We start from the raw sequence: 27,500 nt of genomic DNA on the forward strand, positions 1-27,500 counted from the left end.
GAACAGACGAAGAGTAATCCACCGGCCCTCCAGGAATGGGGGTTGAGCGTAGGGTTAACAACCCACCTTATAAAAAGCAAACTGTTACAGAAACAGAAACCAGACGTAAATCCACAACCGGCGGCAGCAGAGAAGCGGACCAGAATACTGGCTTCATGACGGTAGGAGGTCAAAGCCGAAAGGACGCCCCGACCAGATTGCAGATCTGTTGTCACCAAAACGCAAGCTCAATGTCTCGTGCTGGAATGTTAGGACCCTATATCAAACAGGAAAACTGGCACAAGCCCAGCGCAAGATGTTGAACTACAAGATCGATTTGCTAGGCATATCAGAGGCAAGATGGACAGGAGCTGGGAAGCGCCAACTTTCTAATGGCGACCTGATAATTTTGTCAGGACGAAAGGATGACCAACACAGAGAAGGTGTTGCCCTCTTGATAGCCAGGCAAAACAACAAGTCACTATTGGAATGGAAACCGATAAGTGAAAGAATTTTATACACAAGACACAACTCAAAATACACCAAACTATCAATCCTCACATGTTACGCACCTACAGAGGATTCAGATGAAGAAAACAAAGAAGAATTTTACGATATTCTAAGAGTGGCCGTTGAAAACATTCCAAGACATGATATTCACATGATCATTGGAGACCTTAATGCTAGAGTTGGCAATACAGCTGAAGAACAAACAAATCAGTCCGTTGGAAAGGAAGGCATAGGGGTGATTAACAACAATGGAAGCAGACTGGCAGAATTTTGCGAAGAACACAACCTCATTATTGGTGGAACCTTCTTCCCACACAAAAACATACACAAATTGACCTGGAAATCACCAGATGGGAAAACAGAAAGTCAGATAGACCATATAATTATCAACAGAAAATGGAAGAGCAGCTTAAACGATATCAGAGTCAGACGATTGGCAGACATTGGAAGTGACCACCATCTTGTCACAGCCAAAATCTCTACTAAATTGATGAAAACAAAAATAGCAAAACAGAAGGAGAAACGTTTCAACACAGATAAATTGAAAATCCCAGATATCCAAAGCAATTTCAATATCTCAGTAAGAAACAAATTCAGTGCAATACAAGATATTACAAACATGACAATCCAAGATTTCAACCACGTCATGCAGGAAAGTGCCACTGAACACTTAGGACACAATAATTCCAATACAGAGAATTGGATATCAGCAAGGTCATGGGAGCTCATTAACCAAAGAAAATCAATCAAACTAAATCTCTTGAACGCTAAATCCCCCCGACTGAAAGAAAGGATATCCAGTGAATACTCATTGAAGGATAAAGAAGTGAAAAAATCCACAAGGAAAGACAAAAGAGATGTTGCAGAAAATTTAGCAACTGAAGCAGAAAATGCAGCTGTAAGTCAAGACACACAAACGCTATACAAAATCACAAAAAAAGCTATCAGGAAACAGAAGTTATGGTCAAGAGAAACCATTAAAATCCCAAGATGGTAGTGTCATCACAGACGAAAAGGAGAAAATTGAAAGATGGAGAGAACATTTCGCAAACCTTCTCAACAGACCAGACCCATCTTCTTATACAGATATCCCAGAAGCAGAAATGGACGTAGAGGTTAATCTTGGTCCAATCACTGAGCATGAGGTGCACGAGGCAATACAACAACAAAAAAATGGAAAGGTATTGACAAAATCAGTGCGGAAATGTTTAAAGCGAACTCGCAAGAAAAGTCCAAAATTCTCAGTAAATTGTTCACCAACATTTGGGAGAAGGAAAAAATACCAGAGGATTGGCAGAAAGGCATCATCCATAAAATAGCCAAGAAAGGAGACCTGGGAAATTGTGCTAACTGGCGTGGAATCACACTCCTGTCCGTAACCAGCAAAAATTTTAATAGAATCCTTCTGAAAAGAATCTCACCTCACATTGAAAACATTCTTAGAAAAGAGCAGGCAGGGTTCAGAAAAGGGAAGTCATGTAGTGACCACATATTTACCCTGAGACAAATCCAGAAGCAAAGCATTGAATGGAACAGCTACCTCTACACCATTTTTGTCGATTTTGAAAAAGCCTTTGACAGCTTGCACAGAGAGTCCCTGTGGAAAACACTCCGCCATTATGGTATACCGATGAAGATAGTCAACTTAATAAAAGCAATGTACAGCAACTACCAATGCCAAGTGATCTGTGGTAACAATTTAACAGACAGCTTTAATGTAACAACTGCTGTAAAACAAGGCTCATACTCTCCCCGCTTCTGTTTATCCTGGCTCTAGACTGGCTCATGAAAAATACAATTGATGATAAGAAGAGAGGCATTCGCTGGACACTGACATCCTTTCTGGAAGATATAGACTACGCAGATGATATCGCGTTAGTTTCCAGTACACACAGAGACGCCTCAGAGAAACTAAACGTACTACACAAGAACGCCTCGAAAATTGGACTGAAAATAAATTTCGATAAGACTGTGTACATTAGGGTGAATCCAAAACATGACAGTGAAATTAGGATAGATGAACATATAATTGAAGAGGTAACAGAGTCCTCCTACCTCGGATCCAAAATAACAGACGACGGAAATGCAGAACACGATATCAAGCACAGAATTCAAAAAGCAAACCAGGCTTTCGGCATGCTGAAAAACTTTTGGAAATCAAAGCAAATAATGAGAAAGACAAAGCTGAAAATATACAAGAGCAATGTTTTAAGTGTACTGCTTTATGGAAGTGAAAGCTGGAAAATGACATCCTCCTTAATACAAAAACTAGAAGCCTTTCAAAACAAGTGTTTAAAAATAATTTTAAATTTATTTTGGCCTACAAAAATAAGAACAGTGGATCTATTAAAGAAAGCTGACTGCACTAGCATTGAAAGCCAAATAAAAAGAAGAAGATGGCGTTGGCTGGGTCATGTGGCCAGAATGGAAATAGGGTCACTTCCCAAGACAGCCTTGTTCTGGACAGCAGATGGGAAGAGAAAGCGGAGAAGACCCAAAGAAACCTGGTGAAGGACCATGGAGAAAGAATTAAAGGAAGCAGGCCTGTCCTGGAATACAGCCACCGCAAAAGCAGCCGATCGCAAAAAGTGGAGATGTCTGGTGGATGCCCTATGTGCCTCAAGGCCCGAAGAGGATTAAGTTAAACAAGCTGTACATACATACATTGCTGTACAGCATTTTTTTCTTTAAACTATGACAAACAAGTATTATTCCACCCCTTCCATTGGAATACCCTATCATTTCTTAGTAAATGCGTAATCGTTGAATTATTCTTTGAATGCGATGAATATAAAATTGATTCAATTTAAATTTAAAATAACTTAATTTAAATATAATAATTCGTTGTTTTATTATCGCGGAATAACTCAATCGCAAGCTCGTGAGTTATTTGGCGCGTTAAAAATAACTCATTTAATAAATCCAAAATCCGTGAAAGAATGCTTTATTCAAATCTTGAGAGGATTCACATTAGAAATCTGAATGAGAGAACTATTGGTTGCATCGTAATGAATATGATGGGTTTCCTATGGTTGGTAAAGAGAGAGTTAATGCAGTAGTCTTGTATTTTTAACCCTTTATCACCCGACTCCATATTTCTGCCCCATACAGGATTACCGATGAAACATTAGAGTTTAGAATAATGATATATAACGATATGTATTGGAATATTTAACGATACATCATAAAGAGACCTAAAAATTAAATGAATGTCTTGAGATTCCTTCAAAGATATAAAGTACATGAAATCCTAGTTTATCACGTCTACTATGGCGGTTACACCCCAAGGAGCAATTTATCACCACTCTTTAGAATAAGACACTAATAACCTACGTCGTATAAAGATACTTTCTGCTTGACCTACCTATATCATCACTCCTGTGCGGAAAGACAATATAACTGTACGATTTTTGACGGATATCGGAAAATATGGTGACCCTCGGGTGGAGGCGGAAAGACCGAGTCTAAGAGATCTTTTCTCGAGGTTTATAAATTACCGATTTCGGTTTTTAAAATCGTATTATAGAAGGAACGAAGTTGATGTCATTCAGACATTTGTTATTGGTTTCAGACATCCATATCAATGAGTAATTCCCACTAATCAATCATACTATAAACGTGATTTTGTACGTTATATCCGACTGGCGGGTATTGTGAGTGTTTTACCTAAACGCATAGCATTAATAGCATTCTATTCTCATTCGCCATAAGTAAAAAAAAAATGAAGAATATAAAAGGGTCAATCTTAATGGATTAGAAAACCATGCATTCTTTTCATACCACATCATCAATCTGTCAGATATCACTGTTTACCTGACCTCTATTTTAACAGGAACAAAGACGAAAAGGGGATGCTATAGTAAGACTACTTAGATATATTTGTGTCAGTGCATGACATAATAATCAGTTGAAAGATGAACATTTTGGATTTGCTTTTTTTATGGGAGGGGTGGGGGCATTTTCTGAAAGAATATGCTCCCCAGAGTATTTTAATCTTTATTTGAAGTAAATCGGGTAATGTTTCATGAAGTTCTGGTCAGATGTGTGGGAAAGGTATCCAGCAACTTTTCTCAAATTTCATAGTTTTTCAACTTGACTAAGCTGTAAAAAATATTCAGAAGTGAAATTAAGCATTGATATTTCCCGAAGATGTGCAAAAAAGGGTTGATTTAATCATTTATAAGAACAACTCATTTTTGATACAAATTGATCTTCTAACTAAACTCATTCTTCGTATATACGAGTAATATACGTACTTCACGGCATGGAGTTCTTTATCAACTGAATTTTTAAAAAGCATTTACAGTCTATTGTTTCAGCATTTTGTGTGTTAAAATCAAGTGCATGTCCTTACAGTGCGTTGGATAAATGAGTTCTGTCAAATAGTCGTAGAACATCACTCTCTGGCTTGGTGCAACTTGCACTTATTTGCAGGTCTAATAACCAATTCATTATGGGCTCATCGTTGAAGTGGAAATCTCAAAAAATGACACAAAATATTGTCCATTACAACAATCTTAAATTAGACCCATAATTCGATTCAAATATCAGACCTGTATATATGTATATTTCGGTTTGGTGACAAACCCGATTTGATTATAGTGTAATAGCAAAAGTATTCCCAGGTGTCTCATTTATCCTTTGCTTTGTACTTTAATAAATCACTTTGAATCCAAATAGGTTATAAGTTAAACCACATACAAAAACAACTTATATAATTTCACCAATTGACTTGTATGAGTTGTTTGATGCAAACGAGTGTCAGGGTAAAACGCGTACCCTTGTGAAGAATACAAGTATTACAACTCTCAGGAGCCTCTGTGGTGTAATGGTAACATGTCTGACAGATAATCAGAAGGTCTGAGGTTCGATCCCCAGTCGAGGTAAACTGATTTTTTGGATGGTTTTTTCCCTTCTTTCTTGCTTTGTATGGCACCTTTCATACACACTTGTTCAGACCAACAGACTATGTAGCATTTGACTGATAACAAGCTGAACCCAAAATATCTCACTTACACCAAAAATACGATCTACCAAATCAACGGACATTTTTTGTTATCTCTAATGAATAGACCTTAATTATGACACTCTCTCTTTACTTTAGATAATGACAAGTAATAACCAATATTCTATTATGACGTACCTACCTAATCCTTTTAGAGTAATTTAGCAAATGTATATGTGCCAAATCATTTTAACAAGCTGCTTTCTTGACCATAATTCTAAGACAAGCACGTCCATTCTCGTCCATTTTCCATCCATTCAATTAAATTATGTTCTCATTTCATCCAACTTTCAATACTTAATCAATTAAGTGCCGTACTTCAGAAAGACGCGTATTTAAAAATTTGGCCAGGGAACTCGTCCTTCATTCAAATATCTAACAATTTAAATGACCCTGATTTTGGCAACAAACAAAAAACCTATCAAATCTTGAAAGTTCCCAAGATTAGAGTAATTTAAATGGATTGATATTTGAAGGACGAGTTGTTTTTTGTTTTGGACAATTTTTTAAATACTCGTCTTTCTGGAGTACAGCACTTAATAGGTTAATAAACCACCGCCATTTACCTGAGATAAAACGAGAAACAAATTATCTCTTCCACTCGTCAAAGAATAGAGACTTTCTTAGACTGAATTGTCGAAAACTAATTTTATCATTTTGAACTGAAAATCATATTTTTATTTTATACATTATCAAATTAAAATGACCCCTAACTTCAATCCAAGACGTATTTGAACTTAGTAATTTTAGATAATGATTTGATTGTCACTTTGATCGAGATATTATAACAAGTAAAAGTTTACAGGCCCAAAATATAAAAAAAGTGTTACGTCCGTCAATGTTCGGCAAGTAAGTGGCTGACCAAGAAGTCACCATTAAATCTGAGTGGAATAGTGGCATGTCAGACGGATAAGAACTGGAATAGCTAATAATAAGTACTGATTGAGACGTCACATGTCACTTCCAGCACTTGAAAAAGGATGATTGAACGAGTAAAAAGGGGTGTATGAACTTACATTTAGGAATTTCAGTGACATCGTTCGTTATTGAAAGCTTTAACTCTGTGGCAGTAGTTCAATGATTATTTTCTCCCATTATTAATCAGGTTTTAAGTTTGTGTTTGGTGGACGTGAGGGGGGCCGGGGGGGGGGGGTGGCGATAGCTCAGTAGGTTGGGCACTAGCTTTACGCGCAAAGGGACCGGGATCTTTCCCGGGTGAAGTCGAGTTTTTGAGGGGTTTGTTTGGAACCCTCTGTCCACCCAACAGTGATTGCGTCTCGCTGAATCTGTTTGATCTGGGGGAAATGGCTTTGTGATAGACTAGCGTTCTATCCCAAAGGGTAGCTAACAATTGCTTTTGTCCGTTTCAAGCAATAGAAACCGGGAAAAACTCCGGCTCCATGGGCCTCATGGCTCTAAAGGACTACTTTAAGTCTTTACCTTGAATATAGACAAAATACCACTTTGTTGTCTTATTTTGGCCAGAAAACGGTTTCTTTACATAAAGAGAGTCCTTGAGAGCAAGAGTTTATCACGGTTACTTGAGAATAAATTGAACAATAGCAATGGCTTGCATTCCCTTGGGAAAGGCGCTAGTCTTCGCAAAGTACCTTCCATCATATCTCATAGACCCAGCTATCCAATCACTGCTAGGTGGACAGGGGGGGGGTGGAGGTCCAAAAAAATCACTTCACTCGTGATCGATTTCAATTCATTTGCGCGTGATTCGAGTCCTGAGCTACCGACACCTTCATAATTCATATATCGATAGATTACAATGGTTCCAGCTTGTCTAAAATTCTTTAATATAAGACTTCCTAATGTTGGGTTATCTCTATGGCCATATGCAATAAAGTTTTTAAGCTAAAATGTTAAAAGGGCCTTATGTTACTATAGATATGCTGATCACTATATTGTTTCCAAAATAACAATATCAGTGATAAGACCCAGGCCCTAAGTGTAACAAAGTAAAAAACAAATAAAGATGACAGCTTGTAACAAGAATAAAATACCAAACACGGAACGGTTCGGGCTCTAAACCCAGCTTCGGCCAACAACAAAGTCTTTAAGACAATAAAAAACATGATACATCACTTTAAAACCCAGATAGGCGACAGAGAAAAAGATTTAGCACGCCCTAAGTCGTTAATAATGCTCTTGCAATGAAAACAATAAGATATGACACCAGGTTTAAGTCAAATCAAAGCTGGCATGTAAAGGTTTGTAAGAAATATCTAACATGTACCCGCTGTGGTCAAGAGCCCGAAACCGCAGAGCTTCTTCCCCGATGCGTTTGACGAAACTTCCTGGCGGGTTTGCGACGGTGCACGAGTGTTGTACGGAGTTTGCATCCTGGATAGATCGTCATAACATAGTAGTGTACGCACCATTAGAAGCTGCTGGTGAAGAAATGATTTTTCATTTAATAACGAGGCTTGTCTCAAAAGGATAGGTGAAAATAGTAGTATAGGGAATGAGATTAGCGGAAGAGTAGCGTCCCTTGATTGGATGTCACTCATAGTCTGTGACGTCACCGGCGGAAAAGTTATTAGAGAGAGAACGCCATGTTGGTTGTGCGCATGCGTCTCTTCCGCTGATCTCATTCCCTATTGATTATTGTCCTGGAGGTAGAAAGTATCAGAAGGACAATTTTCGTGTCCAGGAAAACTGTTGCTATCACATTTCGTGCAGGTGGTGGTACTTTAAACTTTTCGCTTGGATATTGTCCATGACTTCGCAGCATCATTGAGTCATCTCGTTGACTGCTGTTTTATATTTGACAAACGTTTCTATTCCCTCCACCAAATATATCAAATGGACACTAAACCAAAATAAGATTTGATTACGTCCAAAGTCTGACCGAAAAGTGATACTTGAATGCTAAATAGTGGGTATTTCTTCCCTGGGAGCAATATTTTTCTCAAACTCAAACGTTTTTCTCTATTGAAAATCGTATATGTAAGAGGTACACTTCTATAATTTCAAAGATTTCATATTTTCATCTTATTTTTCGAACATACCTCATACAAACTGCTTTTATTGTTGACATGCTATTGCAAGTGATATTTTTTAAATTTTGGATAAGGGTGTGGTTTACGGACTTGGATAACATTATTTTTGAAAGTATATTGAAATGCTGAACCAAATATTCTGACGGGGCATTACGTCCATGGTTAAGACACTTAACAAAATCCATAATTTGTTCTGAAAGATGTTATTGGCCTGACAAATAGAACGCTTGAAATGGCGATTACACTTTGCTTACTTATAAAGGAAATAAAATAGAAAATTATAATTCAATATATTTAGTAATTTGGTTACTTTTTTAAAATCTGCTTTCAAAATAAATTATAATTTTGATACAAAGTTTTAAAACTGTCTTTAAAAGCTATCCTTGGCAGAAGAGTATCTTTTTAAAGTTTATATGTAAAAATATAATGTGTGTCAAGATTAGTAATGAAATTTATTATATATTATTAGTATTTGAGTAGAATGGGATTATGAGGTAGCGTGGGGCATCAGAATAGTCTCCGCTTTGAATCCAAAGGGTATCAACTTCGATTTTCCCCCATTCTACGTGGCCTTCAGTAACTTTCTTTACCGCGACAATTGCTTTGTAATTTCCGCCTTCTCTTGATTAGCCAGAACTATTAAAATATCTTCCAGGAATAAACAAAGAGAGCATAGGGTTTGTTTGTTTTGTATTGTTTTTTTTTCTTTTGGACCTTTGGTTTTGTAAATGTGCATCAACTCTCTCTTTTATAGAACACCTATCTCAACCTAGATGTTATTGTACAGTTGAGGTCCTCATTGTCATCGTCTCTGTAATATCGTGAGAATTTTGCCAGACTGTAGCATCATCCTGGTGGCAGACTTAATAATGTTCTTTCCCATAGAATGAGTTAAGTTGACTGTCACGAGTGGAAATATCGAAATGGCATTTTCCAGTTGACACGCAAATTTTTACCTTCACCTTGAATATTACATTACATTGACGTCACTCCCATTTTTGTAAATGTTTTTGACCGCCAGTTGGGTGTTAAATTCTTAAAAACATTCTCTCGATCAGACTATTAACATAATTCTGTGCATTGGTACATTTGTCCCGGCAGGCTGGACTAGGAAATATTTTACTTAAACGCAAACCATCTGTACAAAATTGTAAGGCATGCTCTTTGGGTTAATGTTGATACTACAGGACCATGTGGCTATGTGGTCTTGTGGTATGACACTCGCTTTCGGATCGGAAGGTCCTGGGTTCGATCCTCGCCGGCGCATAGTTGAGTCCTTGGAAAAGGCTCTTTACTCACATTCTCTCACCGTACTCAGGTGTAAAATGAGTACCTGGCCCTTGGCAGCGTTGTCTCTGTCCGAAAAAAAATGTAATATCGCCTAACAGGCGCCATGTCCCGTCTTACATGTTGCATGTTGCTGTTGGCCAGGGACCCCTTGTAAGGACTTTGAGCACTTTTAGTCGATATTGCGCTATATAAAAGCTCAATTCGATGAATTAGATTGTAGTCATTGCAATCTATATTTTTCTTGTTTGCTTCTCAAAAATTAACCCGAGATAGGAATGATGTAAGGTGTAATCATTCAAAAATCTAAATTCAATTGGTTTTTCAGTGGATTCACTAGTCTGATGTCACGTCCGCCTAGCAACCAGAAGTTTGGTTGGTTCTAAACAAAGAAAATCGTTACTTTTTATTCTTCATGCTGGCTAGAACTTTTTCACATGTCATGTGATCAGAATGTATAAATGTCAAGTCATGATCAGATTTATAATGTTTTTCTTCTCTGGATACACTTTTCTGCTAGTCGGAGAAGTATTTTATAAGGGCGTCCGCCATTGTTCCGATAGTTTAGAACCAGTTATTAAGTTACTCGGCGTCATTACGAGGGAACTAACGTCATGACTTTTGAAGCCTATTTGGAAGTAAACAAAAGATAAAATAAATAAATTCTTCAAAGCAATTATGCCATGGTACTGAATTGAGGCATTGTGGACCATTGGTATAACACTCGCCTTTTGACCGGTGGGTCCCATGTTCGAGTTCCACCCTGGGAAGCTCAAATTTGAGTTATTTGAAAAGGCTCTATACTCACACTCTGTCACCGCGCTCACGTGTATAGCAGGAACGAAATTGATGTCACTCCGCTCTTTTTTATTGTTTTTTTTTCTGTCAACCATTTTTATGAGTAGTTCTCGTATTTATCAGACTATTAACATTTAAGGTTACACATAGTTGTGTATGTTTGTATGGGATGTCCGGCTAACATTGTTTTGAGTTTTTTTAAGTAAACCAATAATGAGTGCCCAGTTTGTAACAGTTTTGTCTCTATTGAAATTAATAATCAACATCGCCTCACAGGCGTCGTGGCTCTTTCTTTGTGTGAAGTGTTATTATTGGCTGTAAAACATTTCGAACATGTAATTTAGAAAATATTGCTCTTTACAAAAACTCAAGTTTTGTCTTTGTTTTGTTTTTCATTGGTTTTGGTACTTTTAAAAAAGTAAAACCATTTTTATCTCTGATTCTGTGGCGTAAAAAGAACAAAATTCTTTAATATTCTCAAAAGCTCAATCAAACAAAAAGATGAATACGAAATTGAGTTTAAATTTTGAACACTGAACCCATTTATAGTCATACTCAACCAAGCTGTAACTTTTTACTGAAATAGATATGAAATAACAGAAAAAGTAGTTGAAGAATAAGGAGGAGGAGGAGGAGGAGGAGGAGGAGGAGGAGGAGGAGGAGGAGGAGGAGCAGGGGGGTGAAGTTGGGTTTGAAAACGACGAAGTTGAAGAAGAAAAAGAGGAAGAAGAAGAAGAAGAAGAAGAAGAAGAAGAAGAAGAAGAAGAAGAAGAAGAAAAAGAAGAAGAAGAAGAAGAACAAGAACAAGAAGAAGAAGAACAAGAACAAGACGAAGAACAAGAACAAGAACAAGAACAAGAAGAACAACAAGAAAAACAACAAGAACAAGAAGAACAAGAACAAGAACAAGAACAAGAACAAGAACAAGAAGACGGAGACCAAGAAGAAGAACAAGAAGAAAAAGAAAAAAAGAAGAAGTAAAATAAGAAAAGAAGAGACAGCAGGTGGCCTTCCAGTAGGCTGAGTAACCAATAAGGCTGGAAAAAGGGTAACTTTTAAATGAAAGTCACTTGGGGATTATGGGTAATGGTCGTAATTCTATTAATTATGTGACCTATTTGGTGGAAACAAATAGATCGATAAATTTGTCTGAATGTCTGAATGTTATAGTGACGTGTATATGTGACCAGCCGCCTCCATTTGGTGTTATATTGGGACAAATCAAATCAAGGGTAGGGAATTTAGATTTCAAAGGATCAGACAAATGTCATTTTTGTTGTTCGCTCTTTAATCCTCATTGTGTTTCTTTCTTCTCAATAATAAAGCAACTTTAATAAAAGTCTCATAATTCTGGGAAACTTTTTTGAAGAGGTACGAGTAATTGTGAAAGAGTGCCAGACAAAGTAGAAAATATGCAAGAATAAATAAACATCGAACATGGATTTTATTTTCTTGTATTAGTTTTTCTGCTTTGCCTTGCACTATTTCATACACACATTTTTCTGATTTCTATCTTACACAGCCTCTATTCCTTAATGGTGGGTGCGGCATTGAAAAATGTGAAAATTGGGCCAATTTGACCTAATTGGGTTATTGCTATTTTTAGAACCTATGACATCTTATCTTGTGATAAAACATCATTTTTTGCATGAATTTTATTGATTTTTGTACAAATTTTCGATTTCTGCAATACCACCATCATCAAAATTCACCACTTTTGGTTGTTTTTTGCAATTTTCTCAAAATGTTGTTTTTTAAAAACATTTTTCAAATTTTCTCCTCTATTCTCTGATAGATTTTCTTGAAACTTTGCCCAAATACTCACAATACCATGTTCTTTATTTCGTATTGATGAATTTTTGAAATATTGATTACTTCAGAAATTATTGGCTTTCAAACTGAGAATTTTGACCAAATTTCAGATAAAGTATAGTGACAAGATAGAAAAATTTATATTTTAAAAAGTATTTCACTAATCAAAAAATCATCAATAGGAAGTATTTGTCTTTGGATAAGTAACTTATTTCCAAAGTTATATGCTTTTATCTTTGTAAATAGTCTCGAAATATTGATTCAAAGTTATGTAAACAAAATCCAAGATGGCGGCCGTTACCATGGCAACGAACTTTTTTTTTTTAATGACGTCATATTTCTCCATTATTTTTTATTACAAGTTGCTGTGTGAAGTTTGAATCAATTTGCTTAGAAAATAAAAAAAATTGGGTCTTTATGCCGCACCCACCCTTAACCCTTTAACGGCTGCAACTGGAAAGACACGTATTAAAAAATTTGCCTAGGAAACTGGCCCTTCAAATATCGATCGATTTAAATGATCATCTTCTTCACAAAGAGAAAGAGATAAATATATATATATATTATATATATATATATATATATATATATATATATATATATATAGAGAGAGAGAGAGAGAGAGAGAGAGAGAGAAAGAGAGAGAAAGAGAGAGAGAGATAGAGAAAGAGAGAGAGAGGGGGGGGGGGAGGGAGACATTTGAATGGATTGATGTTATTGTTATGGGCCTAGTGCTTTATTGTATAGAGGATAGGGCGCAACATAAATATATTTCATTATTATTAAATACTCTCAAACCTGTGCTTTACGGAGGACCTTGTGAAGTCCCAAGACGAGGGTAATTAAAATCGATCGATATTTGAAGGACGAGCAGTTATCTGGCCAAATCTATAAATATATGTCTTTCCAGAGTGAAGCGGTGAACTGGTAAAACAAATTTGAGCTCACCGATCGAAAGAAACGAATGTGATATACGATTAAAAACAGTCACTGAATAGGTCCTGGGTTCGAGCCTCGCTCGGCGCATAGTCAAGTCCTTGGAAGAGGTTCTTTACTTATACTCACAAACCGTACTCAGGTTTAAAATGAGTACCCGGGCCTTAACAGCGTTGTCTCTGTCATAAAAAATGTATTATCGCCTAACAGGCACCATGTCTCGTTCTCTATATTTCGTGCAGCTTTATGTTGGTCAGGGACCCTTTGTAAAGTGGATATTGCTCTATATAAAAGGGCAAGGTTTAACATTTGCAGTGATGGGCCCATTTGGCCTTTTGCAAATACAAGCCGTTGAAGATTGAAGATTGGTGAATGTGATTCTAGAGCTTTTTCCAAAGACTCGAGTTTGCGCCGCTCACAGCGAGACTTGAGCCAGGGACTAACTGGTCAATAGCCAGTGTCACTCTACCCGACCATCACAACGTCGCACGAATACGCACATGCACCTGATCCAAAGAAGCGTTAAGTCGATGTTTAATTACTCTATCAATTCTGTAATATGAGGGTAAGTCAATATAAAATCTCTCTGACCAAGAATTAATCTTTCCTGACACTGGAAATTCCAAGAAGTTGAATATCCGTTTTAGCAGGGAAACACTGTAAATTGGAAGTAGGTAAATCACTTTGAGCACGTTCAGTGGATATTTCACTATATAAAAGCTCAAGTTTTATTTGGAGCCCGCAATATGTAACAAAAGTCTGATGTAAAAAAACGGGTTCCATTCCAACTGGAGCCTCGCGCTCGGCGCATAGTTGAGTCCTTGCTAAAGGCTCTTTACTCACATTCTCTCACCGTACTCAGGTGTAAAATGAGTACCTGGCCGTTAACAGCGTTGTCTTTGTCCGAAAAATGGTAATATCGTCATGTCCTACATGTTAAATGTTGCTCTTGACCAGAAACCCCTTGTAAAGCGCTTTGAGCACGTTTAGTGGATATTGCGCTATATAAAAGCTCAATTTTAAGTACATAACCGCTCTTTCGGAGAACTGGATACCTTGTGAGATTGATCTTCTGGTGTCAGAGTGATGGCATTTTATTTTCTGGTCTAAACATAATACTGGTCGTCAATAGAGATCGTCTATCCTTCATTATACGCAAATCTTCAGAATCTGCCTATACATCCTGCTACTAAAATAAATATGCCATCTTATGATTTAATACTTTACTTATTACGAATCCTTGGTTACATACACGCTCCAAGGAATTTGATTCCTGAAGAGTGGAAGGTCTGACGTCATGACTTATCTGCTCTATTATTGACCAATTTGAAATGAGTTGTTTTGTATTTAAATATATCAATCTCAAAGGAAGTATATTTTAAGTGGATGAGAGTAACATAGTTTGGACAAGGCACTATTTCCTTCCTTTTCAGTCTGAACTTCAATTTTGAAAAATCCACAGGCCACAGTATTTTACTTTTATTGGAGATGTGGGACTGTTTATTCCACAGTCTCAATGTTGACGAGTACAAGTGGGCTTTCATTCTTGTGTGGGGAACCATAAAGTTGGATGGCTTCCACATATTCCGTTGAATATCACCGACGTGTGGCTGTAGTAATGTGGAATGTCCAGGGTTCGAGTCTCGCTCTGAGCGGCGCAACAGGCTCTTTACCCATATTGTCTCACCGTACTCAGGTGTAAAACCTGGCCGTTAGGAACGTTGTCTCTTCAAAAAAAAAAATGTAATATCGCCAAACAGGCGTCATGTCTCGACCTATCTATTAAGTATTGCTGTTGGCTCCGTGTAAAGCGCTTTGATCACGTTTAGTTGATATTGCACTACATAAATGCTCAAGCTTTAAGTTTGTATGGGCTTTTACAAAATGTTGCCACTGTGTATTGGTTTCTTCTCTGTCATGGCAGTGCAAGATCTAAATCTGTTCGGTGGGATTCTGTTTTCTTGTTTTTATATTTAAAAATTAACTGCTCTGTTTTGTATTTGTCCAATTTCTTGGATTTCTGATTTGTGGTGAGGGCCCCGGACAGAGCTGCTATAGTCTAGTATAGGTCTAACAAAGGAGTTGTAGTACTGTAATTTAATTCTTTCCTGCTGTCGTATGAGTTTCCTATGTGTAATTCTAAAGTAGAGGGGTTCTTTTTCGGAGGGGGGGGGGGGATTGCATATATTTGTTACACGATCTTTTCAATTTAATTTGTAGTTTTGATACTCCTAGATATTTTGCCTTGCTCACTTCTTATAGTGAGGTGTTATGTATTGTGCTTGAATGTATGAGTTCCTGTGGTTTGTGAATTTTAGAACCTGACACTTCTGCTATTTTCTATTTCCCATAGTAAGCTATATAGATCGGTTTGAATAAATTCTCTGTTACGTTTAGTACTTATTGTCCAATGCAGAAGACTGTCATCCGCAAACAATCTTTGTTGGGTTCCGGTTGTGCCTTCCTGCTATATCATTAATATAGGTTAAGATTAGGAGATGACCGAGAACTGTACGGTGAGAAATACCAGACATTCCCCATTTGTAGAACGATGGATTGATGTCAGAAAAGGAAGGTTGCTCAACCATTTTCTTTCAGACAATGCAAAATATTTTGCCGTCTAGCTAGAGTTGGATGATATAAAATACCAGTAACATCAATGAAGACGTTGATCAGTCCCTTATAGCATAAAAAGCTAAAAATGAACTTTCATCTCAGGTCCTCGTTGATAAATATGGCGTACTCGAAAAAAACAAAAACAATTTTTAAAAATGTTGGCCAGAAAAATCGTCCTTCAAATATCGATCGATTTAAGTTACCATTTTCTTGTCAAAAACTCTCAAACCTGAGACCTCACTGATTTGACGGGTTTGAGAGTTTTTGATAAAATGAGGTTCATGTTAATCAATTAATGTGTTGATCAGACTGCGGAGAAATGTAGGTTAGAGGTTTTGGCAGACCCTGTACAATATTTTCATGACTTGGCTCCTTCAAACCTTTTTCTTGTTTCCAGAAAAGAAAAAGACTACTAATGCAGGCTTTTTTAAATATGATAAGATTTGAAGGGTGACAGCAGAGTGGCTTAAATGGATTTAATCTATTCACCAACATTCACCAATCCTTACAAAGTCTTTTCAAGGTCAAGGGACGATAGGAATATGTAACTAAGATGGTGCTTATGGTGAAAAATTAAAGTGTGTCAGGAAGATGTCTCATCTCCAGCATTACTCCTTCATACTTCAGGTGGTTACTTTTTGATTGACTCGTAATTGGATACGTGACCTATCTATTTAAATTCAGCGAAAAGTATTTGATTCCCCTTTAAAAGGTAAAATGAATCGCTAAATTCCATATAACTTGACAGAAACTTGGTTAACCATCAATCACCGATTCTAGGGCTGGATAGCCAATAACTTCAGCCATTATTTATCAGAATGTAACCATATAAACAACCATTTTCAAGAAGAGATTGGCAAAAAGGATGTAACTCTGACTTTAATAAGAATGTATCGTTTAATGTTTAAGGAGCTAAATGCCGGACTGAAATGATTCTAAGCGCTGTGGGTCAGGTTTTAAAAATATTGGCTATATAAAAAATAATCATGTATGTGCATTATTTACAAATCGGATATTTGGGTGTTAAACTACTCAATATTATCATTGTTAGAATGTTTGGTTAAAGTATGATTGGTTGACATCATGCCAATTTTAAATGCTCACTCAATTTTGCAACAGTCAGTACACTAATTGACGGGCACGCGTGCGAGTCAAACTTTACATCATTTACCGAGTTTGTCCTTTACAACGGTGAGAGCATAACAATTTGGCTTATCAGATTTGAACATAATTACTATACACATATATTAAAAATTGAACAAAAACAAACTCCATATAGACAGTCTGAATAAATTTTAATGACCTGTAACTAAATCAATGACTACATCGAAATTATATAAATCTTTATATCAACTGATATTCTGCAAATGCAGCACCTGCATTCCTTACTCAAAAAACACGTCTTTCTTCATCACGCTAGTTCTTGTTATTCACCCCAGGCTCAACATTAATTGCACGTCTTACTTATTCATTATAATGAACACCGAGGAATGCGAAGTGCTGTCATGCAAATGGTAAGTACAGCATTTGTATCGTCGTTGTCTTTAAGCCACGGTAGGGAACTGGTCCTTCATTATCCTGCCGTGCTTAGAGGAGCTCCACGTCCTCTCTACCATGTTGTAGTTGCGGCAATGATGACCCAGCCAAATGAACTTCTCAAAATCACACATGTCCATGCACACTTTGTTGACACAGGCCATCATTTTTTCGTCGTCCTATGTTAAAGAAAGAGAAGAAAAAATAAGAATTAGAATTGTTTAAAACGAATCATTATAAACGCATTTGGTTTTATCTATTTTCCTCATGAATCGATGCCCATTTTTACAAGAAAACTACAATTTAAGGTGTTTGATATAAGGAAGGGTCCCGATAACTCAGTGGTAGAGCACTCGCATCACGACAAATTGAGTGATATCAGTTCGCGTTTCGTTGAGATTTGTTTCTGACCCTCCTGCTAACAAAACAACGCTAAAACCTGGGACTCCGCGAAGTTAACTGGTTTTAAAAATTGATCACAGAAATACAAGTAGGTAGAACTGCCGAGACGACTTGGTAATTATATCACAACGTTTCTGTATACAATTACAAATGCATAGGAAAAACATCCCTCCCATTTCTTTGGTGTCCCGGTATTAAGCCCTTTTCACAAGTTGTGAGTCATGATAATGTATCTACATATGAAGTATATATTCTATCTCTCCCCCAACAATCTCATTTAAATGTTTCATTTAAGCTCCAATTTCCGCTTTGCACAATTTCTATTTCAAACTCATAACCTCTTTTCATTTATTTTTTGTTTCTTTGTTTATTTAATATTGATTTATTATGCCTACAATAAGTTGATACTTATTCCAACAATTTAATTTATTGAGTAGAAAGATGCACAAATCAAAGATGTTATCATTATTGATATTCATATGAAATTGTTAATACTGTTGGATATGAAGTTTATATCATTTCATTAGTATGATCTAGACTACAAAAATATTGCAGGGTTTAGGAGTTGAAAAGGTAGGAATCTGCTCCGCCATCGAAATGTAAATCATAAATCACAATTCAATAATATATGTTCAAAATAACAATACACTACGCCAATATTTTGCCTTTATCAATTTTCAAAAACAAAAAACCAATGATAAATGTGATCTTTTGTTTCAAAAGTGAACTAAATATCAAGAACTGATTTTAAAGTATGTTTCTTTTTTTTTTTTTGCTACCGATAAAACCAATATCTATTTATTGCCCTCAATAAAACATATTATGTAACTCAAGTCTCATTCTGTTCACGTTTTTGTTTTGGGTAGTATTTTTATTATCTAAATCACCCGGATATCCTTGTGTTTATTTTCCTTGGATTCATAGCGTCATGTTGCATATCAAATTAAATAGCCAGTCAAATACGTGATGATGTACGGGGAAATGTTTAATAACAACATCAAAGAACACGTTTGCCATGCAGGTACAGTGAGCCTAAGATTTCCGCCTAGTCGTGGCAAAGAAGAACGTGAGATCATTTTTCAGGTTAAAGAGTTTTCCAACATCCTTGTTAAGAATGCCTTCGTGAATTCTTATACAAATGAGTCAGGAGAAGAAAAATAAAAAATCAATAAATGTTAGATTGGGATTTTTTTCATTTTCTTAGAGACTGAAAATTAAAGTAACAAACATGGGACTTTGTCAAAGGCCAATGTTGTAAGTTATTGACAAGATGAGGGTTATTTAAATTGATCAAAGTTCAATGTTTGTGAGTTGTTGACAAGATGAGGGTTATTTAAATTGATCAAAGTTCAATGTTTGTGAGTTGTTGACAAGATGAGGGTTATTTAAATTGATCAAAGATCAATGTTTGTGAGTTGTTGACAAGATGAGGGTTATTTAAATTGATCAAAGATCAATGTTTGTAAGTTGTTGACAAGATGAGGGTTATTTAAATTGATCAAAGTTCAATGTTTGTGAGTTGTTGACAAGATGAGAGTCAATTTAACTGGTCAAAATTCAATGTTTGTGATTTGTTGACAACACGAGGATCAATTTAATTGGTCTTTATTTGAAGTACTAGTTTTGAGGTCAAAATTTGAAAACTGTGTTGTTTTATTTTGTTATTTTCTTCTTTTTTTTCAGAGTCCGGCACTCTATGGTTGAGATCCCCCGAGTCGTAACCATGATTTTTAAAACAATTAAGACGTCTAAGACATATTTTCAAAAAGTTACATCAAAATCTATCATTATATTATAAAGTAAAACTCTAATCAGCAAAACAATGTGTTATTCCTACATTGGAAAAAACCCGATAAGTATTGAATTGTAAGCTTTGATTTATTAAACGAAGACAAATAATGTGGATGTTTCGGGTTTCCCCCTTTATCGACAAATCACAATGAATGAAACACTAAGGACGAATGCATGAGAGATGTGCACAGAATCTGTCTTCCTTTAATAGATTGAAGCTTACATTTAAACAACTTATCGTTATTTTATCCTTCGAGCTTCAAGCGTCAACACTTTCATTATTACTGCATTGCCGCGCATGGTAATTGCATTCTAGTTGCATTTCTGTATACCTATCTATCAGTGATTTGAGGTTATATTTTGGTTCGTTAAGAATAACACAATCAAATGTATTAATGGAATCATGAACTCGACATTTGATTTAATCCAATCAAATGATATTATGTAATCCACAGAGTAAAAACGGTATTATCTATAATGGAATGGAGAAGATATCAAAAATGAATATGTGACTCTTTGTCACAAAACAGTATTCTATAACAGAATGAATTGAACTCTCGTGCGGATATGTGGTCTAGTGGTGTGGTGTGTCACTCGCTTTCGGATAGGAAGTTCGAGCCTCGCTCACCACATAGTTGAGTCTTTGGATAAGGCTCTTTACTCATATTCTCTCACCATACTCAATTGTAAAATAAGAACCTGGCCGTTAACAGCGTTGTCTCTGTCGGAAAAATAAATGTAATATCGCCTAACAGGCGTCATGTCTCCTTCTACATGTTACACGTTGATGACGACCCCTTGTAAAGCGATTTGAGCTGACACACACTTTGAGTGGTTATTGCACTATGTAAAAGCACGTCTCTGTTTTTAATTTTGTTTTTTAATTAAACATTTTTTTAAAGCGACTTTAGGATTAACATGATGGGAAATAATAATTTTGGGTTTTTTCTGCTTTTTAATGTAAAAAATTGTTCTATTCTCCAAAATAACGTATAGGGATTAACCCCAAAATTTCATGTTTGTGTCTATAAATCGAATTTTCACCATTTTGGTCATCCCAAATAATCCCGAATAGAACCGCTAGCTCAGTTGGTTAAGCAATAGCTTCACACGCAAAGGGGCCGAGATCGATTTAGGGTGCAGTCGAGATCTTTTCTGACCCTCCTGTTTACCCAGTAAATGGGAAGCTGAGTCTGTTAGGATTGGTTGAAAGTACTTTGCGATAGACTAGAGTCCTATCCAAAGGGCAGCAAGCTATTGCTATGGCCCTTTCACGCTATAGGTAAACTCCGGCTCTATTGGGCCCAATGGCTCTGAATGTCTACTTTTGTTTTTACTTTACTATCTGGATCATCCCGACACAGTACCATATTTAGACGAATGGTCTACTATGAAATTTTGAGTTTAAACAGTAAAACAAATAACTGAACCCAACTCGCAAAATTTTAAAACTATAAATTCCATTTTCATCTTTACAAATCGGCTGGTCAGAATACAGCATTGAAGAGGCTGGGTCATAATATGTTCCTAACCCCTATGGGAATGCAACACTAAAGTATTCGAGTGTTCTCCTTCATCATTTATAATAATAATAATAGTAATAATAATAATAATAATAATAATAATAATAATAATAATAATAATAATAATATAATAATAATAATAATAAAAATCATCATCATCATCATCATCATCATCATCATCATCATAATCATCATCATAACAATAATAATCATAAGAATAATATTATGTCAATCAAGCTTTCATCAACGTCTGACAGTAAGCTTGATTTTTGGCTTGGGAGTCACGGTCACGGAGATTCGATTTGATTTTTATATTCATTGTTTTTCTTTAATCCAAATGAATAATACTCATCATCATCATCATCATCATCATCATCATCATCATCATCATCATCGTCATCATCATCATCAATATCATCACCATCATCATCATCATCATCATCATCATCATCATCGTCATCCTCATCAACATAATCATCTTTATTATTATTATTATTATTATTTATTATTATTATTATTATTATTATTATTATTATTATTGTTTTTGTTATTATTATTATTATCATTATTATTATTACTATTATTATTATTATTATTATTATTATTATTATTATTATTATTATTATTATTATTATTATTATTATTATTATCGTTATCATCATCATCATCATCATCATTATCACCATCATCATCATCATCATCACCATCATCATCATCATCATCATCATCATCATTATTATTATCATTATCATCATGTATACTCAAAAAATGAAGAAAAGTAATTTGATAACTTTTGTGCAAAGATATCGTGAAAAATAGGTAAATATTTTGAAGAGGAACTGTGATTATATTTTTGAAGGATTTGAAAAGTAATGTCCGAGGGAAAGGATCAATGGCTTTCAGACCAAAAAATAAAATAAAAAATAAAACAGTAACAGCCAAACACACAGCAAGAGGATTGTCTGAAACTCGAATGATAAATTCATTTTCATTCTTAATTTATATGATTTTTTCATTTTATGATTCATCACAAGGCAAAAACCAAGAAGAGAGATTTGTGCAATTTGAGCAAACAATTATTGATGTTTGTCCAGAAAAGTTTTACTACAAACGTCAAATCCACCATACTCCAAAGAAAACACATGTTTTGAAAATTTGGCCATAAATCGCGTCCTTCAAATATCGATCAGTTTATTGTAATCAAATAGTATATCTATTCTGGCCAAAATTTCAAAAACATATTTTAAAAGAGTTTGGTAGAATTAACTAACTCGCCAGAAGGCTGGGATTTGTTGATGGCGTGAGATTTTTTGTTAAGTCGGGGTTGATCTTGATCGATATTTGAAGTAATCTGTTCTGACCAAAATATAGAAAATAATGTGATTTGTCTAAATAATATTGCAGGTTTGAATAAGTCTGAGGAAGACGCTTTATATGAGAGAAAAGTAGAGAAAAAGAGATAGGGGCAATGAAATTTGTTTAAGTTTTCACTTCAACGATAGGACACATGAATCGAAAGAATATTCGGTGACAGTTTTCAAGGAAAAACAATCTTAAAACACATTGACAAAAAACATCGAATAAAACACCAACAAATGTTTGGAATATCTCATGAAATATAATTTAACTGCAGCAAACAAGTAACAACAAAATATAAAAAGCCGAGAAGCGCAGCTTAAAATTAACACCGCAATCCTCATCATCACAATAATAATTAACAGAGGACATTGAACATCAGTCAAGCACAGAAAATATACACATCAACACGGCACAAAATGAATGTTTGGACACATTAAACTGATGAGTAAGATGGTGTTTTCAGAACTGTTATATAGAATCATATACAACGAGCCATTAAGAGAGATCTACAGAACAAACTCGTGCAAAGTTAAATATTGAGGCAGAAAAAAACATCACATCTTTGTGATTTCTACCCAAAGATAAAACAACAAAAAGAGAGCCTTTGGATCACAAACTTTTATGTTAGACAATTTATACTGCTCTAGAATATATCCCTTGATGTAGCCTCCAACAAGAGTTTTTAAATTTATTCTTTTTTCTGTCTTTCCGCACGACCCTGCCTTCCGTCTTTGGAATCTTATCCAATCTTTTCGAGTTTGAAAATACTCACAAGACATACCTGGTCGACTTATTTCTTTGTTTAATATTCTTCTTCAATGCCCTTTTTCTTCTTTAATCTCGATGGTTTCTCTTGGTATTAATGTCGATTCTTACTTTTAAATTTCAAGAGTTTGTGTATGGCGTTGGTACAAAGAAATCCTTTTATATTTTTTGGTTAATACAGTTATTTGTTCTATACCAAATGTATGATTGGGATATCGACTCATAACACTTAGATTTGGTAATAAATCTTGTATTTCTCTGTTTCACTTCAGCATACGAGTTTGACGAAACATCTTGGTCCCTTTCTTCATACTTGTCTATATTACTCGCCGAGTACATAATAAGCAATCGACATATCCAATACTCTTATCAATATAGGTTGGCCAACCAATCTGAATTCAAAACAATAGCCTTGTTATAGTATGTACGTGGAGTTGATCATTATATTTATTTCATTCAATTCTATCCATTGATTTGTGTGTAACCAAAGTTTTGAACGTTAGAATTTTGCATAGATGCACAGATGAAAAACTATGCATCCATAATGATGGCTTTTTCCAATTTGATCATCCATGCCCAGTTTGGTGCGACCAAATATCTTGTTTGACTAACACAGAAATTTCAATGGGTCCACGACAATTTATTTCAGCATATTTAACTGAAGCTGTTGAAATGACTAATGTTTATCATGTTTATGATACTCAGTTCCTTTCACACCAATACTCCGCCACTTTAGATCAAAGCTTTACAAGCAAGACATTAATCATACAATTGCAGTGACAGCCAATGGATAAACAGAAATGAACTCACGGACGGAAATAGCAAATGTCTGAACACGGGGGACATGAAGGTCGTCGCCCAAAGAGGGTATTCCCGTTGCTGAAAGGAATGACAAAGTTGAAATGCAAAATTATTATTCTACATAAAACCGAAAAACGTTGATCATGAAGTCTGAATTGCCTCACAACTGAGGTGTATACTTTAGAACAATTTGACATCAAAACATATAAAATGCAATATCAAATTCAATTGCTTAACAGTGCTGCACTGTAACTGACGCACAGATCATATATTCTTATTTCAGATAGGGTTGGTCACTACAAATCCGTACGCTTTTTCTATACCTATAATTCTAACAGCTCTAACTGCAGATTGGTTCACTAAACTCTCCACTGTGTTTGGTAAACTTAATTATTTGACGTCTTTTGGTTGGTTTGATGCAAATACATGTGGGTTATTATCAGTTAACCTAGTTAAAAAAACGAAAATAGATCACCAAACCCCTTCGCCCCAAAGACATACGCTCATGCCCCTAACACGGCTTAACCAAACCCATACAGAATTAAACATATTCATACAGCCTAATATTTTCTCCAAAAATGTTTATATGGCAATGATTTGGAGAAATTTTAGCATTAGTTTATGTAGAAAGACGAAAGGTGTGGACGTTTCGGATTTTCCCTTTATCAAACGACAGATTAATATAACACAAAAGGTATGATCGTAATCCTTTTTGACACGTATTGAAACGGTATTACTATTGGAATAAAACAGCTTGTTTATAGAATCACATTTAGAGGTTTTACGCTGTACAAATGCTGACATTTTGAAATTAATGTGATCTTTTGGATACTTGGATTAACATGATTTTGAAATCACCTGGCAGTCTTATGGAGCAAGAGCGTCATGCAATTTAATATGAAATAATTATAGCAACTTCAATGAATGAGATGCATGGGGCAGTACTACGTTTTATTTCTATTCTTTTGTCTCAAATAACGTAGTACTAAAACCCTTCTTAATATTTAATTTACGAAATGCCAACTATTATGGTTGTTATAGCTGACTGTTCTAAAACGCCTGGATTGTCATCCATGAATTGGTGTATGCACTTACCAGGGTGTGCAAAAGGTTAACTCGAGGATCTACCTAATGGCATGGTGTTAACTTCGTCATGTTTGCCAAATACTGGCAAAACACCAATTTCCCATTTTGGCCAGAAAGTTTATTTCATATTTATTATCCATCGATAATGCCCTCCCGTAATGCCAAATTTCCTTCACTTGAGAATTCCTTGAAGTTTCGGCTTTAAGAACTTTTTCAAATTGGGACTCATTGTAGGAAATCGATATATGGATAAAAAGTGACCTTGCCATATCAAAAGATTGCTGTTTTGCCAGTGTACGTCCTGGTGACTTGGTAGGAATTTGTAAAATGCATGTCACTTCTTTGAAAGGCAAACGTTACTGTATGGCGGCAAAAGCCCGAGCTGTGTCAATGTTTGCGTTACGTAAATTGAATAACATTTCTTTCAAATCGTCTGACGTTGGCATGCGAAATGTTGAAGGAGTAAGTGATATCAGAAGACCTCGTATCACTAAATTAATATTAAAGCTATCCAGGTCGACATGAACTTCCCTTAAAAACACCGAGTATAATTGAAAGCTGGTTTTCTAAAACTCGTACAGTCGATTTTTCTACTTTTAGAGATTTTCCATCCATTGAAACGTAATCTTTATTGTTAGCATCAAATGGCACAAGACTTTCCCTAGATTTGTGTGAATTGGAAGTTTAACCATGTTAAAATAATAGACCAAATGAGAAACTGTAGGGGAAATAATCCTCAATATCTCAAAATGAGAAAAACGGAGTTAGGGAGTTTTGGAAAACCACTCTTCAATTGATGAGTTTAGATAAGAGCGAAGGTTTCTTTTTTCTAGTCCCTTTGAAAATCTGACATCACCATTATTGGTGCGTAGTTTATATTATTCATAAAATCAAAACAGACTAACGAAATAAAGTAAATTGAATGATAAATAAACGAGAAATGAGGTGGACTGTCAGGCGAGCGGTATTTCTGACGGAGTTCTTTACAGTTAAACGTTATCTCTTGGACAGGAGACCTGTCTCTAACAGAATATTTCTGTGGGGCGGACAATTGTGGAGAGGAGATCCAAAGTAAAATTTTTTAGACATATTGGTAACCTTAACGCTGATTTACTATATTATACATTAAAAATATTTGTGCATACTGTATGCAGGTGTTTACGTGGCATTTTTTTTTTCTATCTATAGATATCTTATCTTTGCCTGGGAAATATGTCCGTGGGTGCTAAGAGCTCAGCGATACTAATTGATCGTCGTCCTATTTTCATATAGTTTCAACAAAAAAATTATTTTTGCTATCAGCTTAAACGTGCCTCCTGGAGGTGGCGATATTTCAAGCAAAAGGACTGGTATCGACGTGAACATTTTTGGAGGATCGTTAACAGCACGCAACTATGGGCTTGGTTAACATTGTTGTGTTGGACAATATTATTTTACTTTGGTTCAAAATTATTTTATCACAACAATGAGTCAATAGCAATTTGGGCTATCAGACCTGCAAATAAGCACACAGGGATTGGTATCGATCTAGGGTCTAATCTAGTCACGTTTTTTTTCTGTCCCCTTAACATTGATTGGGTATCTGTTAGACATGACAGAAAGTACTTTTCGATGGACAAATGAGCTATGCAAAAGATAGTACTAAGGGTTTTGTAGAACTAAGAGATTGTTTCTGATGTAATTCATCCTTTACAAATACATCATAAGGGACACATGTCCTGATCTTATTTACACTCAACGCTTCAAACATTCGAACTAAAATTTGAGTATAGAAAATCCCCAGGATAGCAAACATATGGTTTATAATCGAATTACAAACTGTCTGCTTAGAATGAAATAAATATAAAGAAACATATTTTGTGAGTTCGTTGTTATCTATTTAATTCAATCCTTATTTTTTAAAGATGGAAATTGTTAATTTAACCTGACCTAATGCGTATTATCTGCCAGCATAATAATCCGTAATAGAGCATTCGCCTCACACGCAAAAGGACCGGTATCTGTGCTCGGTGGAGTACACAAAACATTCTAACTCCCCGGTCCCCTTTCCACACATGCCCTTACAGAGAGAACGACATCCTGGTTTTGCGCATGGGTCTCTCGTCCTCGCTTCCGGTGAAGTGTCTCATGCCGCTTTCAAGATACCCCATCGCCATTTTAAATTCTCCAGTAACGACAAATTGTCCAACAGACGAATACAATAAGCTATTTCAACTAACAATATTATACATTTCTAAACTATCTTCATCATTATATAAATTAGCAATAGTGTTTTAATATTAT

The 27,500-nt window shown here is 35.6% G+C and overlaps 1 protein-coding gene across 4 annotated transcripts in view; it reads right to left on the reverse strand.

Moving 5' to 3' along the window:
* Nucleotides 1-17,232: 17,232 nt before the first annotated feature.
* The window catches only part of LOC144967885 (uncharacterized), a 78,590-nt gene continuing 68,322 nt past the window's right edge, over nt 17,233-27,500 (reverse strand). For 3 of the 4 annotated variants that reach the window (XM_078905632.1, XM_078905648.1, XM_078905639.1), the window contains exons 3-4: nt 24,141-24,209; nt 17,233-17,669 (exon numbers count right to left, since the gene is read on the reverse strand). In XM_078905632.1, the coding sequence (XP_078761758.1) occupies nt 17,499-17,669; nt 24,141-24,209 (240 nt within the window). In that variant the 3' untranslated portion in view covers nt 17,233-17,498. The remainder of the gene's footprint in view (nt 17,670-24,140; nt 24,210-27,500) is intronic. The other variant, XM_078905656.1, reaches the window with a different exon arrangement.

The sequence above is a fragment of the Berghia stephanieae genome, chromosome 1, assembly GCF_034508935.2.
Source record: "Berghia stephanieae isolate SIO BIC M18660-M18661 chromosome 1, UCSD_Bste_1.3, whole genome shotgun sequence".
NCBI classification, from domain to species: domain Eukaryota; kingdom Metazoa; phylum Mollusca; class Gastropoda; order Nudibranchia; family Aeolidiidae; genus Berghia; species Berghia stephanieae.